This window comes from Lithobates pipiens, unplaced genomic scaffold (genome assembly GCF_037356315.1).
Source record: "Lithobates pipiens isolate NorthernLeopardFrog02 unplaced genomic scaffold, aLitPip1_a1.2 Scaffold_16, whole genome shotgun sequence".
NCBI lineage: Eukaryota > Metazoa > Chordata > Amphibia > Anura > Ranidae > Lithobates > Lithobates pipiens.
This window is the reverse complement of record NW_027507748.1, coordinates 45,165,217-45,180,146: the sequence shown is the minus strand read 5'-3', so window position 1 is coordinate 45,180,146 and position 14,930 is coordinate 45,165,217. Positions and strand designations below refer to the sequence as shown.

General features: G+C 38.5%; 1 protein-coding gene across 2 annotated transcripts in view; it reads left to right on the top strand.

Moving 5' to 3' along the window:
- The first annotated feature begins 5,494 nt into the window (after nt 1-5,494).
- The window catches only part of LOC143981755 (uncharacterized), a 64,709-nt gene continuing 55,273 nt past the window's right edge, over nt 5,495-14,930 (top strand). Inside the window, exon 1 of one of the 2 annotated variants that reach the window (XM_077479836.1) lies at nt 5,495-5,598. In XM_077479836.1, the coding sequence (XP_077335962.1) occupies nt 5,550-5,598 (49 nt within the window). In that variant the 5' untranslated portion in view covers nt 5,495-5,549. Of the gene's footprint in view, nt 5,599-10,010; nt 10,125-14,930 lie in introns of those variants that run through there. The other variant, XM_077479835.1, reaches the window with a different exon arrangement.

The following is a 14,930-nucleotide window of genomic DNA, read 5'->3' as shown; positions in this document are numbered from 1 at the left end:
GCATTCCTGTTGGTTCTGCACAAATATGTACACAGTGATCGCACCACACATGTGAGGAATGACCATGAACATCAGAGCGAGACAAATAATTCTAGTGCCAGGCCTTCTGTGTAACTCTAAACGTGTAAGTTGCAAAGGCTTTTAAAGCATCACCTTAGGACATTTTTAGCTACCATAGTTTGGCGCCGTTCCACAGACGTATGCAATTTTAAAATGTGACTTATTAGGTATCTATTTAGTCAATGTAACATCGTCTTTTATCTTTTTACCATAAAATGGGTATTATATTGTGTTTGTATGCACAAAAACTCATTACAGTGCAATTTTTCCATGAAAATCTGCGTTTGATAAACCGCTGAGCAAATATTGTGCAACATTGCAAATTACAAGGAAATCACAGAGTTGGTTTTCACTCCTGGATTAGTTTGCCCTAAGTGAACTTTGAGTGGATGAGAGTTTAACTTATTGGACTGCATTATGGATGTTATTGATTTTATCTGGGGATCATTTAGTCCGAGTTCACACTGCCGCGGCTTCAAAGTAGCGTGACTTCTACATGACTTTGCAGCCGAATCCCAACGCAACTTTGGCATGACTTGCATGCGACTTCCTTAACAGAAGTCAATGCAAGTCGTACCGAAGTCTGACCAAAAGTAGTGCAGGAAGTCGGAGTGACTGATTAGAACGGTTTCATTGAACTCAATGGGGTGCGACTTCTGATGCCACAAGTGCTCCAAAGTCGGAACCTGGTCTTAGTTGAGATGGACTTCTGCTAAATGATTTGTTAAAACTGTTACAGGCTTTTGTTTGTCCACATGTGACAACAACCATTTTATTTTCTGTAGCACCCTCTTAGGTAGGTGCTAAAGAGAGAGCATAGTTTTGGGTTTCCCTGCATACCAGAGAGGCTATTAGGTAAATTTAGGTGTCCTCTGGCTACCAGGGAGCAGTAATCCATTGATACGGTCTGCTCATGGTGATCAGATGCAGCTCATGTTATCTGTCTGTTTCACACTGGGCAGCAACCACTACAGGGGCAGTGCTACATTAATGTCCAGAGCATTTTTTGCGATATGGAGCTGCGTCTCTCTTTAACTGAAAATTGCGCTGTCGTGCAGCGCTGTACCCGCACAAAATTGACGTCCTTTTTTTTCCCACAAATAGAGCTTTCTTTTTGCCATGCCCAAAGTGACTCCTGTTACACCATGTAACCCTCCGGGTTAAAGCACATTAACCGCTTCAGCCACAGAAGATTTTACCCCCTTCCTCTCAACCCACAATTGCGCAGTCACGCGATGCTGTACCCAAACAAAACTGACGTCCTTTTTTCCCCACAAATAGAACTTTCTTTTGGTGGTATTGAATCACCTCTCTGGTTTTTATTTTTTGTGCTATAAACAAAAAAAGAGCGTAAATTTTGCAAAAAAATAACATTCTTTTTTAACTTTCTACTATAATACATATTCAAAACAACAAAAAAAAACTAACTTATTCATCAGCTTAGGCCGATTTATATTCTTCTACATATTTTTGGTGAAAAAATTGCAATAAACATATATTATTTGGTTTGCACAAAATCTCTTCTACAAATTATGGGATCGATTTAGGGACTCTTATTTTTTTAAATTGTTTTTTCTGGTAATGGCAGCGATCTGTGATTTTTAGCAGGCCTGCGACATTGCGACGGACAAATCTGACCCCAAATTACACTTTTTTGGGACCAGTGACATTATTTTATTGATCAGTGCTATAAAAATGCACTATTCAATGTAAAAATTACACTCAAGGGGTTTAGTGTGTTCCCTTGGCGTGTAGGGGGGTGGTCTTACTGAAACATGACAGAGATCACTGTTCCCGATCACTGAGAGCAGTAGATCCCTGTCATGTCACTAGGCAGAACAGGGAAATGCCTTGTTTACATAGCCTGCCCGCTATCCTGCTTTTTACGAACTGATGTACAGGTACGTCAGTTTCCGCAGGAGAGCCATTCTGCCAACGTAAATCGGCGTGAGCCGGCCGGCAAGTGGTTAAAAAATATATAATGATTGGGGGCTCTAAGTCATTTTTAAGCAAAAAATTAAGCATTTCTATGTATGAGAGAAACTTAAGAATTGGCCTGGACGGAAACTAGTTAAAAATGTGGCATTCAGAAGTGTGAGGCCATGGTGCAGCTGCTTGCGCCAGCAATGGCACATAACAATGGTACTTATTCAAAGGGGTGGTCCTTACTGAGGGGGCAGGGCTTAGCACAAGCAGAACGCCTTCATATTTATGAAAAGAGATGAACAGAATACAAACAGTAAAACTGACTTTGCTGCTTTTTGTTTTATGACTAAATTAGCTTTTTCACAATGTAGTGCTGCTTGGGTGAAATGTGCTTTAAAAATGTATCTACCAGCTTGGATCAATGTAAGTATGTATGTGCCATACCAGTGGGATCCCCATGGAAGCTGGAAATCACTGTAGTAGGCACAGCTTACTCCAGTGATCACAAATAGCTTCCATTCCTCTTACAGCCCTGCTGCAATGTTCGCTTAGCACGGGCACTTAGTATCTATTAAAGTATGATACAAAGAGCCACTTGGGGCTTCTATGATAAAACTATATATATATATATATATATATATATATATATATATATATATATATTGACTCACGCAGAAGTGATATTATTAAACTAGTGATTGCAGCTGCTGTACACAAAGTACTATACACTTGACAAAATGGAAAAAAACAAGTATGATTACAGCGCTCACAATAATGTAAAAAGGTCCTTGATGACGCCTTGTGGGAGGGTGAAACACGTTGATACGATTTCGATTTTGCGGGTTCTGACGACATCACTTCTGATTTCGGTGGAATGCGCGTTTTCTTGTTTTGTACCACTGCAATACCTTTATTTACCTTATGCGATACCAATTTGTCTGTAAGTAGCTTACCACGTTTGCACATTAAAATCCTGCTTAATTGTACTTCACTATTAGCCCGTTCTTTCATTTTTAGTGCCAGTATCTCCCTTTGACCATCACGATTGGGGGAGATCTTCATTGGACCCTTCTATGAATTGCCATTCATGGCCAATGTTCTAGCCTGAATGACCCCTGGACTGAAAAGCTAGGGGTCCATTTGTTTTGGTGAGTGGGGACACAGGAGGGAGTGTGTGATGCACCTTGAATTTAAAGCACAACTGCACTTTATTGATTGGAGCACATTTGCACAATATATATGGATGTTTTTTTCACTGATTATTTGATCTGTTTATGATTTTTTACATTATTGTGAGCACTGTAATGATATATATTTTTTTTCACTTGGGTTTTCTAGATTTACTTCACCAGCATCCCAGTCTAGGGTGAATTCAAAAGTGAATCCACGTAGCATGACAACCTTTAGTATTTGCAATATTATTATTATTATTATACAGGGTTTTATATAGCGCCGACAGTTTACGCAGCGCTTTACAACATTAGGGTAGACATTACAATACAATACAATTCAAGACAGGGGGAATCAGAGGGCCCTGCTAGTTAGAGCTTACAATCTAGGTCTCTCGATGGCCCATGTTTGGACCCAAGGCATAATAGGGTGATGTATGGGTCGCATTTCCCACCTTCCTATCTCCTTCTTTTTCTCCTTTTCCCAATCATCTTTTCATCCTCCCTCCAACCCTCCTCCTAATTCAACTTCCCTTTAGATCCCAATGTCCATAAATGTCATAATTGATAATTACTGGACCCTCACCTGGATCTGTAGCCTATATAGAATAAAATCAAGTAGACATGTACTCCATTTAGACCAACTATCTTGGTAGGTAGCCTCCTGCAGCTTGGAGACTGCAGACTCCTCCTTTCCAAAGTTCTACAACTTCCATCAGATGGTTCCATCAACAATCTGGAAACAACTTCCTGGCACTCCTGTGTATTCGCGCTGCAGATAATTAAATGTTGTCAACAACAATACAAGATCGATTCATAGTTCTTTACTGATTTTGCAATGTATGTGTCCTAACAGGTGTTCATCTTTGTATTATCAGTAAAACTGAAAAATGTATCAATTTAAAAAAAAAAAATGAAACGCATTGGGGTTGTGTCACGAGGGCCATGTGCCTGATGTGAGACCGAAGTAGTGGGGAGGCCTCCCTTGTACCTCGGGTCCTTAAAGACTCTGGAGATGGAGACTTGGTGGACACCGAGTGGCAGGGGTGCAGAGCACTGTGCAAGCCTTAGTCTGAGATCCGAGCCGAGGTCAACTCCAGTTGGGTAACGAAGCATAAAAGGGTTAAAAAGAAGAATGGTTGAGATTCAAGCTGGGGTCGGTTCCAATCTGACAGATGAGTACAAAGGGGGCAAAGAAGTAGAATGGTTAAGGTACAAATCCGAGGTCAAAGGGAAGCAGCAATCAAGAGTAGTCAAATAGGTTTCCAAGTTACAACCGGTTCAGACAGATCACACACTAGCACAGGAACAAGGGGGGACTGAAGATAATCCAGAAATTTGTCAGTGTCTGAGCTGGGCTTATATAGGGAGGTTTGAGGTCACTTTCTGTGCGCCTCCTGGGCATTTTCACGCCTTTTTCCATCAGGCCGATGTCACTTCCTGTGCGCCTCCTGGGTATTTTCCCACCCTTTTCCATCAGGTTGATGTCACTTCCTGTGTGCCTCCTGGGTATTTTCCCACCTTTTTCCATCAGGTTGAGGTCACTTCCTGTGCGCGTCCTGGGCATTTTCCTGCCCTTTTCGATCAAGTCTTCTGCTCAGGCACGGGTTGGCGCCTTGAGGCGTCTTTGGCGCATGCTCAGTTGGCGCGGATTTCCTCTTGCAGCAACGCGCCAATGGTGCGTGCGTAGTAAGCCCTGGACTTTTACAGGTTGATTTACTGGAGAGTGCAAAATCTGGTGCAGCTGTGCATGGCAGCCACCTGCCAGTTGTTTTTTTTTGTCAAAGCTTAATTGAACAAGCTGACGTTAGAAGCTGACTGGCTACCATGCACGGCTGCATCAGATTTTGCACTCTCCAGTTTTAGTAAATCAACCTCACTGTGGCTGAAAATACAGATTAAAAATACAACCAGAATGTTAAAATCAATCATTTATTCAATGTGTATTTTGATCAGTTCTCCAATACACACACACAGATATTTGAGCAATCATAATTGATTATCAAAATTCTGCCACAGAGGTCGACAAATGCTCTTTAATTGATCAAATTCTGGATCTGTGGTTTGTAATTTTTCTTTCATTCAATTAGTATGGCCGCATTGTATGATATTGATGGATTCTATTGATACGTAGGTTACCAATGTTAACAAAGCAATGTGAACTGACCAATCTGCGTACTATGTCACAACTTACGCCATCAGATGCCTTTACATAATACTGAGATATTTTAAGCAACACTACTTTACCTGTCACTCAGAATCCTCACTTTGTACAGAACGGGTTTGTCTGCGAGTCGGCTCGGTAGCCTCGCCCATCTTTAGAAGCTTCAAAATCCCTCACAACGTATCTGAGACTCAGTTCAGGACCTGAGATAAGACCTACCACTGCCAACCATGGGGCTCAGGATCCACTTATTGCTTATTGTAGCCACCTGCTTCACGTGTAAGTAAAAATGATATAAGTATTTACTCAGTTTTATTATAATTTTAATCTTTTTTTTTTTTTTTTTTTTTTTTTTACACAAAATACAATCTACTTAAACATTTCAGATTATCTAATAGTTTTTGCTGGAGTACTAAAAAATACCTTTATAAAATGAGTTGCAGCTAAGCCAAATCACCTGTTTATCCTCGCCATCCTAACTATAATTTTATAGCTCAAAGGAAAGAAATTTAAAGACTAATGCCCTGTACACACGGTCGGACATTCCGACAACAAAATTCATCATATTTTTTCCGACGGATGTTGGCTCAAACTTGTCTTGCATACACACGGTCGCACAAAGTTGTCGGAAATTCTAATCGTCGAAAACACCGTGACGTACAACACGTACGATGGGACTATAAAGAGGAAGTTCAACAGCCAGTAGCCAATAGCTTCCGTCTTGTAATTTATTCTGAGCATGCGTGGCACTATGTGCGTCGGAATTGCCTACACATGATTGGATTGGATTGGAATTTACGCAATCGGATTTTGTTGTCGGAAAATTTTAGATCCAGATCTCAAACTTTGTGTGTCGGAAATTCCGATGGAAAAAGTCAGATGGAGCCTACACACGGACGGAATTTCCAACAACACAGTCCGATCGCACATTTTCCGTCTGAAAGTCCGACCGTGTATACAGGGCATAACACATTTTATTTAAAATTAAGAGGTGGATCATAGAGAAAAATAAATTAGGATTTATGCTAAAATAATAGGATAGCCGTGGTCATTTTATTTGACTCGTAACGGTTGCTTAGACTCTCGGTGTTATGTTTCCCTCCTCATACAGCCCTTGCATGTGCTAACTGTTCCTATTATTTATTTTTTTGCTATTTTTTTTTTGCTTGTTTTTGTCTTTGGTTATGTTGTGTTGTACATTGGAAAATGCCAATAAAAAAATATTTAAAGCAAAACAAAAAAAAAAAAGATAAATAACATAGAAGCTATAGCTATTCTACTTAAAGACACACTATTGTAAAAAATATTGTATTTTGGTAACTGCTTGTGGTTGGTACCTGTAATAATTGTATTCAATATATGGGTTACTTGTACATATTTCACATGCCTTTATTCTGACTTTTCTAAGCATTTGCATTCATACCAAGCTGTCAAGGAAAGGTGACTGTTATAAGGAAAGTGACAAGCCGTATACGCTGCCGAGTATACTTACAATGGCTTAAACTTTTTTTATTTTTTTTTATAAAAAAATAAATTAAAAATGTTTATTAAAAAACCACTGCTTAAAAATTCGTTAGCAGAAGATGGGATTTAATTAGCTTGTTGCTTAGATGTGGTGGGCGGCTATTTCAGCGCAGTGTTGATATAAAAATGTTATATATAAAAAATGTATATTTATTATAGAAAAATGACACAAAAATCTCACATTGGAAATGCAAAATTTCATCAATGGTATTATCAATATTGCACAATTGACTGTTAGCCATAAAGTGGTACCCATCTACTTGATATTCCCTTCACCGTTGATTGTTCCAAGGAATACAGCAGAGAGGGGTATCCAACGCGTTTCAAAATGTACTGTTAAAAATCTCTTCTTCAGGGAATAATACCACTTCTGAAAAAAACAGCTCGAATTAGTGAAACGTTGGTGCATAATTGTATGAAAAATACATGTACATTATCATCCACATGCACTTACAATAAAAAAAAAAACCTTCTGCTAAACATGTTTTTATTGTAGTGTGCATGTGGATGATAACGCGTTGGATACCACTCTCTGCTGTATTCCTCGACACAATCAATGATGAAGGGAATAGCAAGTAGATGGGAACTACCACTTTATGGTAGTTAAATTGACAAAGTGCCGTATCACAAAAAAATGGCCTGTCGTTAAGGGGGTAAAACCTTCCGGTGCTGAAGTGGTTAAAGTCCATTAAAAAACTAATAAGACCAACCTGTCCGCAGGGTGCCGACGCTGCTGCGAGATTTCACTACAGAACAAACAGCATTGTCGCACTGCTAGGTGAAGTGGAAAACAAACAGATTTACTCGCAGGATCAATTAATATTATTAAAACGATGTCATGAAGGGACTTACCACAACAACTGTTGTGTTAATGCTCCAGATAGACAACATTATATATGTTATTTTTCATTTTACCCATCGTTGATTCCCTAATAATGACTAGTGATTAAACTGTTATCTTATTGCATTTCTCTATTACCCCTTTATTCCTTAATTCATTTAAATGTATTATAATTAATACATTATATAATACATTACATAATACATTACATAATACATTAATGCCCCCTCTGTATTGAACTGTACTGTAATTGGGCTGTTCCCCTTCTACATTGTAAAGCACTGCGTAAACTGTTGGCGTTATATAAATCATGTTTATCAACAATAATAATAATAATAATTACCTAGCAATAGCAAATCACATTCAACTGTTAACAAGTCCAGTTGAAAGTGACTCGCTGTAGTTCATAACCTGGATATAGGAAAAGCTTCACAGATATAAGTGATGTCCTGTGCTAATAGTACTACTACTAACTATTAATTATATTTTAGTAGTAGAGTAAGTGTTAAACTGATATTTGTAGGTTGATTTACTAAAGGCAAATACACTGTGCACTTTGCAGTTGCTCTACCGCTTTGAAGCTCTGCTGACCTCCATCATCCAATCATGTGCAAGCAAAAATGCATTTTTTTTTTCATTTTCCTTCGACATGATTGGGTATTCTTTGTAAAGTGAAGATTTATCTCATTTACTAAGCTCTGGAGCAACTGCTCTTTGCAAAGAAGTCTATTTGCTTTTAGTAAGGCTTCATGTACACCGCTGCTGGTAAACGGATGTTTAGGAGCAGTTGGGCATTTTTTCCAACGGCTCCTGAACTCTCCTCTATGTTATTTTATCATTATAGTCATTTCTAGGCAGTTGAGTTTAGGGGTTTTTTTTGGAACGCAAAAAAATGGGTTTAGACGCTGAGTTAGAGACATTTCAAGCGCCAATCGCTTATATACGTGGCTAAACACGGTAACTCGCTTTTAGCTGTGTTTTGTTTATAGGCGTTTTTCATTTTTGGCTATTTTGAAAAAAAATCAAATAAATATATAAATATTTTTTCTAGCTTCTAAAGGCAAACGTGGCAAAAACGCAAGGATATGTGCTAGAAGAGGAAATTTGGAGGGGAGAGGATATGTGCTAGAAGAGGAAATTTGGAGGGGAGAGGATATGTACTAGAAGAGGAAATTTGGAGGGGAGAGGATATGTACTAGAAGAGGAAATTTTGAGGAGAGATTGTGCTAGAAGAGGAAATTTGGAGGGGAGAGGATATGTGCTAGAAGAGGAAATTTGGAGGAGAGATTGTGCTAGAAGAGGAAATTTGGGGGACAGAGGATATGTGCTAGAAGGGGAAATTTGGAGGGGATAGGATATGTGCTAGAAGGGGAAATCTGGAGGGGAGAGGATATGTGCTAGAAGGGGAAATTTGGAGGACAGATTGTGCTAGAAGAGGAAATTTGGGGGACAGTGGATATGTGCTAGAAGGGGAAATTTGGAGGGGATAGGATATGTGCTAGAAGAGGAAATTTGGAGGGGAGAGGATATGTGCTAGAAGGGGACATTTGGAGGGGAGAGGATATGTGCTAGAAGAGGACATTTGGAGGGGAGAGGATATGTGCTAGAAGAGGAAATTTGGAGGGGATAGGATATGTGCTAGAAGAGGAAATTTGGAGGGGAGAGGATATGTGCTAGAAGAGGAAATTTGGAGGGGAGAGGATATGTGCTAGAAGAGGACATTTGGAGGGGAGAGGATATGTGCTAGAAGAGGAAATTTGGAGGGGAGAGGATATGTGCTAGAAGGGGAAATTTCGAAGGGAGATTGTCTGGTGAGAAGATTGGCTTGCAAAGGGAAAGTATGCTTAATGGTGGGTTTGGGGGTTCAGGGAATATTTGCTGGGACATCATGCTCACACATTGCAGAGGTGGTCTCACTTTGTCATCTTTACACTGGCCATTAGTTGACTTGACCTTGTCCCCGACTTCATGATTTTTGTTAGCGGTGCTTGTGAAACAGAATAAGGTTAGTGGGTAAGTTAGATCCGGGACACAATGAAGCTCAAAATCAGTTTTCTGTCAGTGGCCTCATACTATTGATGGATTGATTATGATATTGATAGATTCTATTGATACTAATATGCTATGTTGCCACTGTAAAGAATCTGACTTCTAACTGACCAGTCTTCATACAATGGCTCCAACCTACGACAATCAGATGCCTTTGCCTGAGCTATTTTTAGAACTACTACTGTACCTGTCATTTAGAATCCTCACTTTGTACAGAACGGGTTTGTCTACGAAAGTCAATAGAATATAAAGAGCCTCGCCCACCTCCAGAGGCTTCAAAATCTCTCACAGCGGAGCTGGGACTCAGTTCAGGACCTGAGATAACACCTACCACTGCCAACCATGGGGCTCAGGATCCACTTATTGCTTATTGTAGCCAATTGCTTTATACGTAAGTAAAAATAATATTAGTATTTACTCTGTTTTTATGATAGTTTTTATCTATTTAAAATTATCTATTTATTAGTTTTTTTGTTTTTTTTTACAATCTACTTAAAACATTTCAGGCTTATACTTTTTGCTGGTGAATTGCAATGATACCTTTATAAAATAACTTGTGGGAAACCAGTCACCTGTCGCCATCCTAATTACAAGCTTAATGGAAATAAATTTAAAGATTAACACATGTTTTATTTAAAACGAACATGTGGATCATAAAAAAGAATATATTAAGATTCATGCTATGATGAATAAGAGAAAAGCTATATGCTATTCTACAAGTCTTTAAGGATACACTTTAGTGGAAAAAAAAAAGTTTTATTTTTTTGGTAACTGTGCTTAAAACCTGTAATGGTGGTATTTAGTTTATGGATCAATTTTATATATATATCACATGCCTTTATTTTTTATTTTTCTCTGCATTTACGTTCATACCAAGCTGTCCAGCAAAAGTGAGTGTCACCAGGGATGGAACAAACCATATACGCTGCTGGGTCAGCTTTTACACATATAGTTTAATAAAAAAAAAATCTAAAAAAACTATTTTTTTTTTTAATTATTTAAAAAATAAAATGCAAATTTTTTTTAAAAAATAAATGCTGTAAATGCTTAACAGGTGTTAGCAGGAGATTGGCTTTAATTTAATTGCTGCTTACCTTAAGTACATTTAACATGACTACTCTGTCCACGTAGTGATAATGCTGCTGCGAGATTTTACTGCAAATAAGAGAAATGGAAAACAAACAGATCTACTAGCAGGATCATTTAAAACTATTAAAACTATGTCATTAGGGGACTTTGTGTTAAATGCTCCTGGCAGACAACATCCTATATGTCATTTTTTTTATTTTGCCCATAGTTGATTTCCCATTAATGGTTATTTTTTATGACCCGTATTTGAACTATTTTCTAATTGCTTTACTCTAATATACTTGTATTGCCTAATTAACTTAATTGCCTTATAAAATACCTAGTAATTGAAAGTCACATTCAAGTCTAGTGGAAAGTGCTATTTGTTGGTATTTCATAACCTGACTATAGGAAAAGCTTCACTGATGTACGATAAGAGATGTCAGGAGTTGCTGCTAGTACTACTAACTATTATTTTTCTTTTAGTAGTAGAACAAGTGTTACCCGACATTATACTACATTAGGATCCAGTCTTATCAATATAGAATTTAGCTTTCTCATATACTTTCAGCCTATTAAAATAAAGTTAGTCAACACCATCATTTCTTTAGTTCATTTCAAAGACTATATTGTATTACCAGGAGCTATGTAAACTATTTAAACAATTTTTTTATTGCTCAAAGTTTCCTATAGATACTTTTTATGGTTGAATGAGTAAAGAACAGAAGGTGACACGTTTTATTTATTTTGCATTACTACACTTTTTATTGCTGCTTAGAACATGCTTTCTGACTTTTGTTAACGGTACTTGTGCAACAGCAGAAGGATGGTGAGAAGGTTAGATCCAGGACAGAATGTCAATGAAGCTCGGAAAACACTTAATTTTTCTGTTAGTGGTCGTAATATGTTTAAGCATCATCTTTGTTTGAACAGTCAAATTTTTATTGTGTGAGTCAAAGTATTGGAGCTGGAAAATCCTTCTTCATTGAAGTAGCAGTATTAATGCAAACATGTTCACAGTATGCAAATACCGCATGTTGGTGTACGCAGAAACAAAATGTTCACCTGCGGGTCATTCTGAATAATTTGCTTAGATTTCATGTAACTGGGTGTATCGGCCTCCTTTTTGGTCTTAGGTTATGTTTACTAGCTAAGCACAATGAAATGAACAGTATATGGCCAAGAATTTGTGGGCACCTGACCATCACACCTTTATGAGCTGGTTGGATATCCTACTGCAAAACCATGGCCATTTATCCGTTAATATGGAGTTGGTTCCCCCTAGGCAGCTATAACAGAGCCCAGTTGGCGTTCCACAAGATTTTAGAGTATCTTTGCGAATTCGTGCCTATTTAGCCAAAAGAGCGTTTGTAGTGGCAGGTGTTGATGTTGGATTGCAGTAGACACTCAAATTTCTCAAAGGTGTTCAGTAGGGTTGAGGTCGGGGCTACATACAGGACACTCTAGTTCCTCCACACCCAACTCATGAAACCATATCCTTATAGAGCTGACTTTGTACACAGGGGTACAGTCATGTTGGAATAGAAAAGAACCTTTACAAAAATGTTACTATAATGTTGGAAGTGTACCAAGTGTCCTTGTATGTTATAGCATTAAGTATCCTGAACTTAATCCCTTGGAGGGGCGCTAACATACTTTTTACCATATATGTGTAGGTGTGACGGTCAGGTGTTCACAGACTTTTGGCCATGCACTGTATTTTCAGAATTAAAAGAAAAGGAAACCTATTGTAATAAATATGTGGAGACTGAATTCCTGTGCTTCCTTCTGAAAATGTCAGTTGATGGTTGTCATGCTGATCCTCTTGTTTTATTACCCCGATTCACTAACCCAGAATGAATCTTGCTGATCCTTTTGCTTTAATACCCAAAATGGCTGCCATGTTGATCCCCTTGCATCAAGGTCAGGGAGTTAAACTAATAATGCCCATGGATCCCTACAACCGCCAGGAAATTATCGTTATGAAAATGTGATCAGCAATGGCTCTCCCACGTGTTTGTCTTAAATCAAGCTTACATTAAAACAAATCTAAACTTTACCTGTAGTATACAGATTTGCTTATTAAGAGGCAGATTGCACCTTCCCCTGAATCCTTTGAAAATAACTTTTGATGTGGAAATTCATGATACCATTGCTGAGTAATCACCAGCTGAATGTAGTACTTTAGAATTCCTTAAATCTCTGAACTCAGGGGCAGACTACTGGATGAAGCCACTGTTTTGTGACACTATGCAGTTGATTTACTAAAACTGAAGAGTGCAAAATCTGGTGCAGCTCTACATAGAAAGCAATTATTTTGTCAAAACTTAATTGAGCAAGTTGAAGTTAGAAGCGAATTGGGTATCATGCCCAACTGCACCAGATTTTGCACTCTCCATTTTTTGTGAATCAACCCCTATGAATGATAAATGTTAAAGGGGTTGTAAAGGTTTGTGTTTTTTCACTTTAATGCATCCTATGCCTTAAGGTGAAAAAACACCTATCAGCGACTGGCCCCCAGTCCTCCTGTTTTACTTACTTGATCCCTTAAACTTGTCCCACGGGGACATGCTGTCTCTCTGCTAGGGGGTTCACGGCTGTTGATTGGATAGATTGATAGCAGTGCAGCCATTGTCTTCCGCTGCTATCAATCAAATCCAATGACGCGGCCGCCAGAGGGCGGGGCCGGGTCCTACATTTGGCATCTATGGACGCCGAATGCTGGACTCGAAAGCACGCCCGCAAGAAAACCCCCCTGGAGAGCACTTCTCCTAGGGGGTTGTCTGATGTGGGGAGGAGCAGAGAGAACGCTGCCAAGGGACCCCGGAAGAGCAGGTTCGGGGCCACTCTGTGCAAAACAAGATGCACAGTGGTGGCAAGTATGATCTGTTTGTTATTTAAAAAAAAAAAAAACCTTTAGTGTCACTTTAAAGTTTAAAGTAAAATTATTTATGATATCGTACATTAATCTGTAGGCTGACATGTGTGTTACATACCAAGAACATGTTGCTTTATTAATTTGATGATTTTTCATGTCTTGGTTAGCGATGATCCTTATGAAAACCCTATTCACACCTGTCTGTTTTGTAGCTTGAAGCTCAGAGTTCCAAAATGGTCAACAAGCCAAATCCCATGCACTTTAATTGTCCATGTTCAAGTTTAAGTGGTCAAGGCCTGTAACTCAAAACCTGAAGCTAAACAAGTTACATGAGCTACATGTACTGTAGAATTTGGCATTTTTGGCCCCATTGACTTCATTGGAAGTTGAAAATTGTGCAAAAATGATTGTTAAGTGTGTTTTCCACATACTCGCCTCAAAAAAAGTCTATGGGGTCAAAAACGTGATTTTGCTCCAAAGGAGCTCTTCTATGGAACCTCACGCTTTATAATGTGTGAAAAAATGCCAAAAAAGCCTCAAAATTACTTGTATATGCTCTGCTCAAATGTGAATGGGCAATAGATGTTACATTTTCTGGTTTAAAATGTAAGATTAAGTAGGCTTATTAAACTTTCAACTAACTTTGCAGCTTAAATTGCTTTTCATCTTTGGTTTGTTGTCTAAATTGGTTTCAGAATTGTTGGCATTCAGAGCTAAAATACAAATGTAGTCTTGTAAAAAAAAAGGTACTTTACAAAAGATGGCACACAATGATTTGTAAGGTCCCGCTGGGGCTCAGCAGGTGTAGCTAACCGCGGAACACCTGCTGAGTGTGTAGACGGCCATTCATGCATTCCAATCTCTTCATGGCTATGGGCTTCATTATGTTGCAAAATGATTTTGTTTTGTTCTATTAATTCTTCTTCGCTGAATGTTACTTTAAAAAGAATGAGGAAATGTACATTTTAATCAGGAGTCTTGTTTTTCTGTTTATTAAAAAAGATTAAAATTAAGAGATGTGTATGTAGGCAGTCATGTAATAGATATGATAAATTAGATAAATAGCTAGACGCAGGTATATTAAAGGAGATTGCGCAAATCTTTTAATTTATGAATATTTAAGACCATAAATTGCACTTGATATTGTTGAGCAAATAAAAAGCTGTTGCCCTTTGGTCGTTTTTGCAGCGGCCCCTAATGAAAGTATAAAACCCATGGCATGTGTACAACCCCATCAAGCCGCCATTGCAG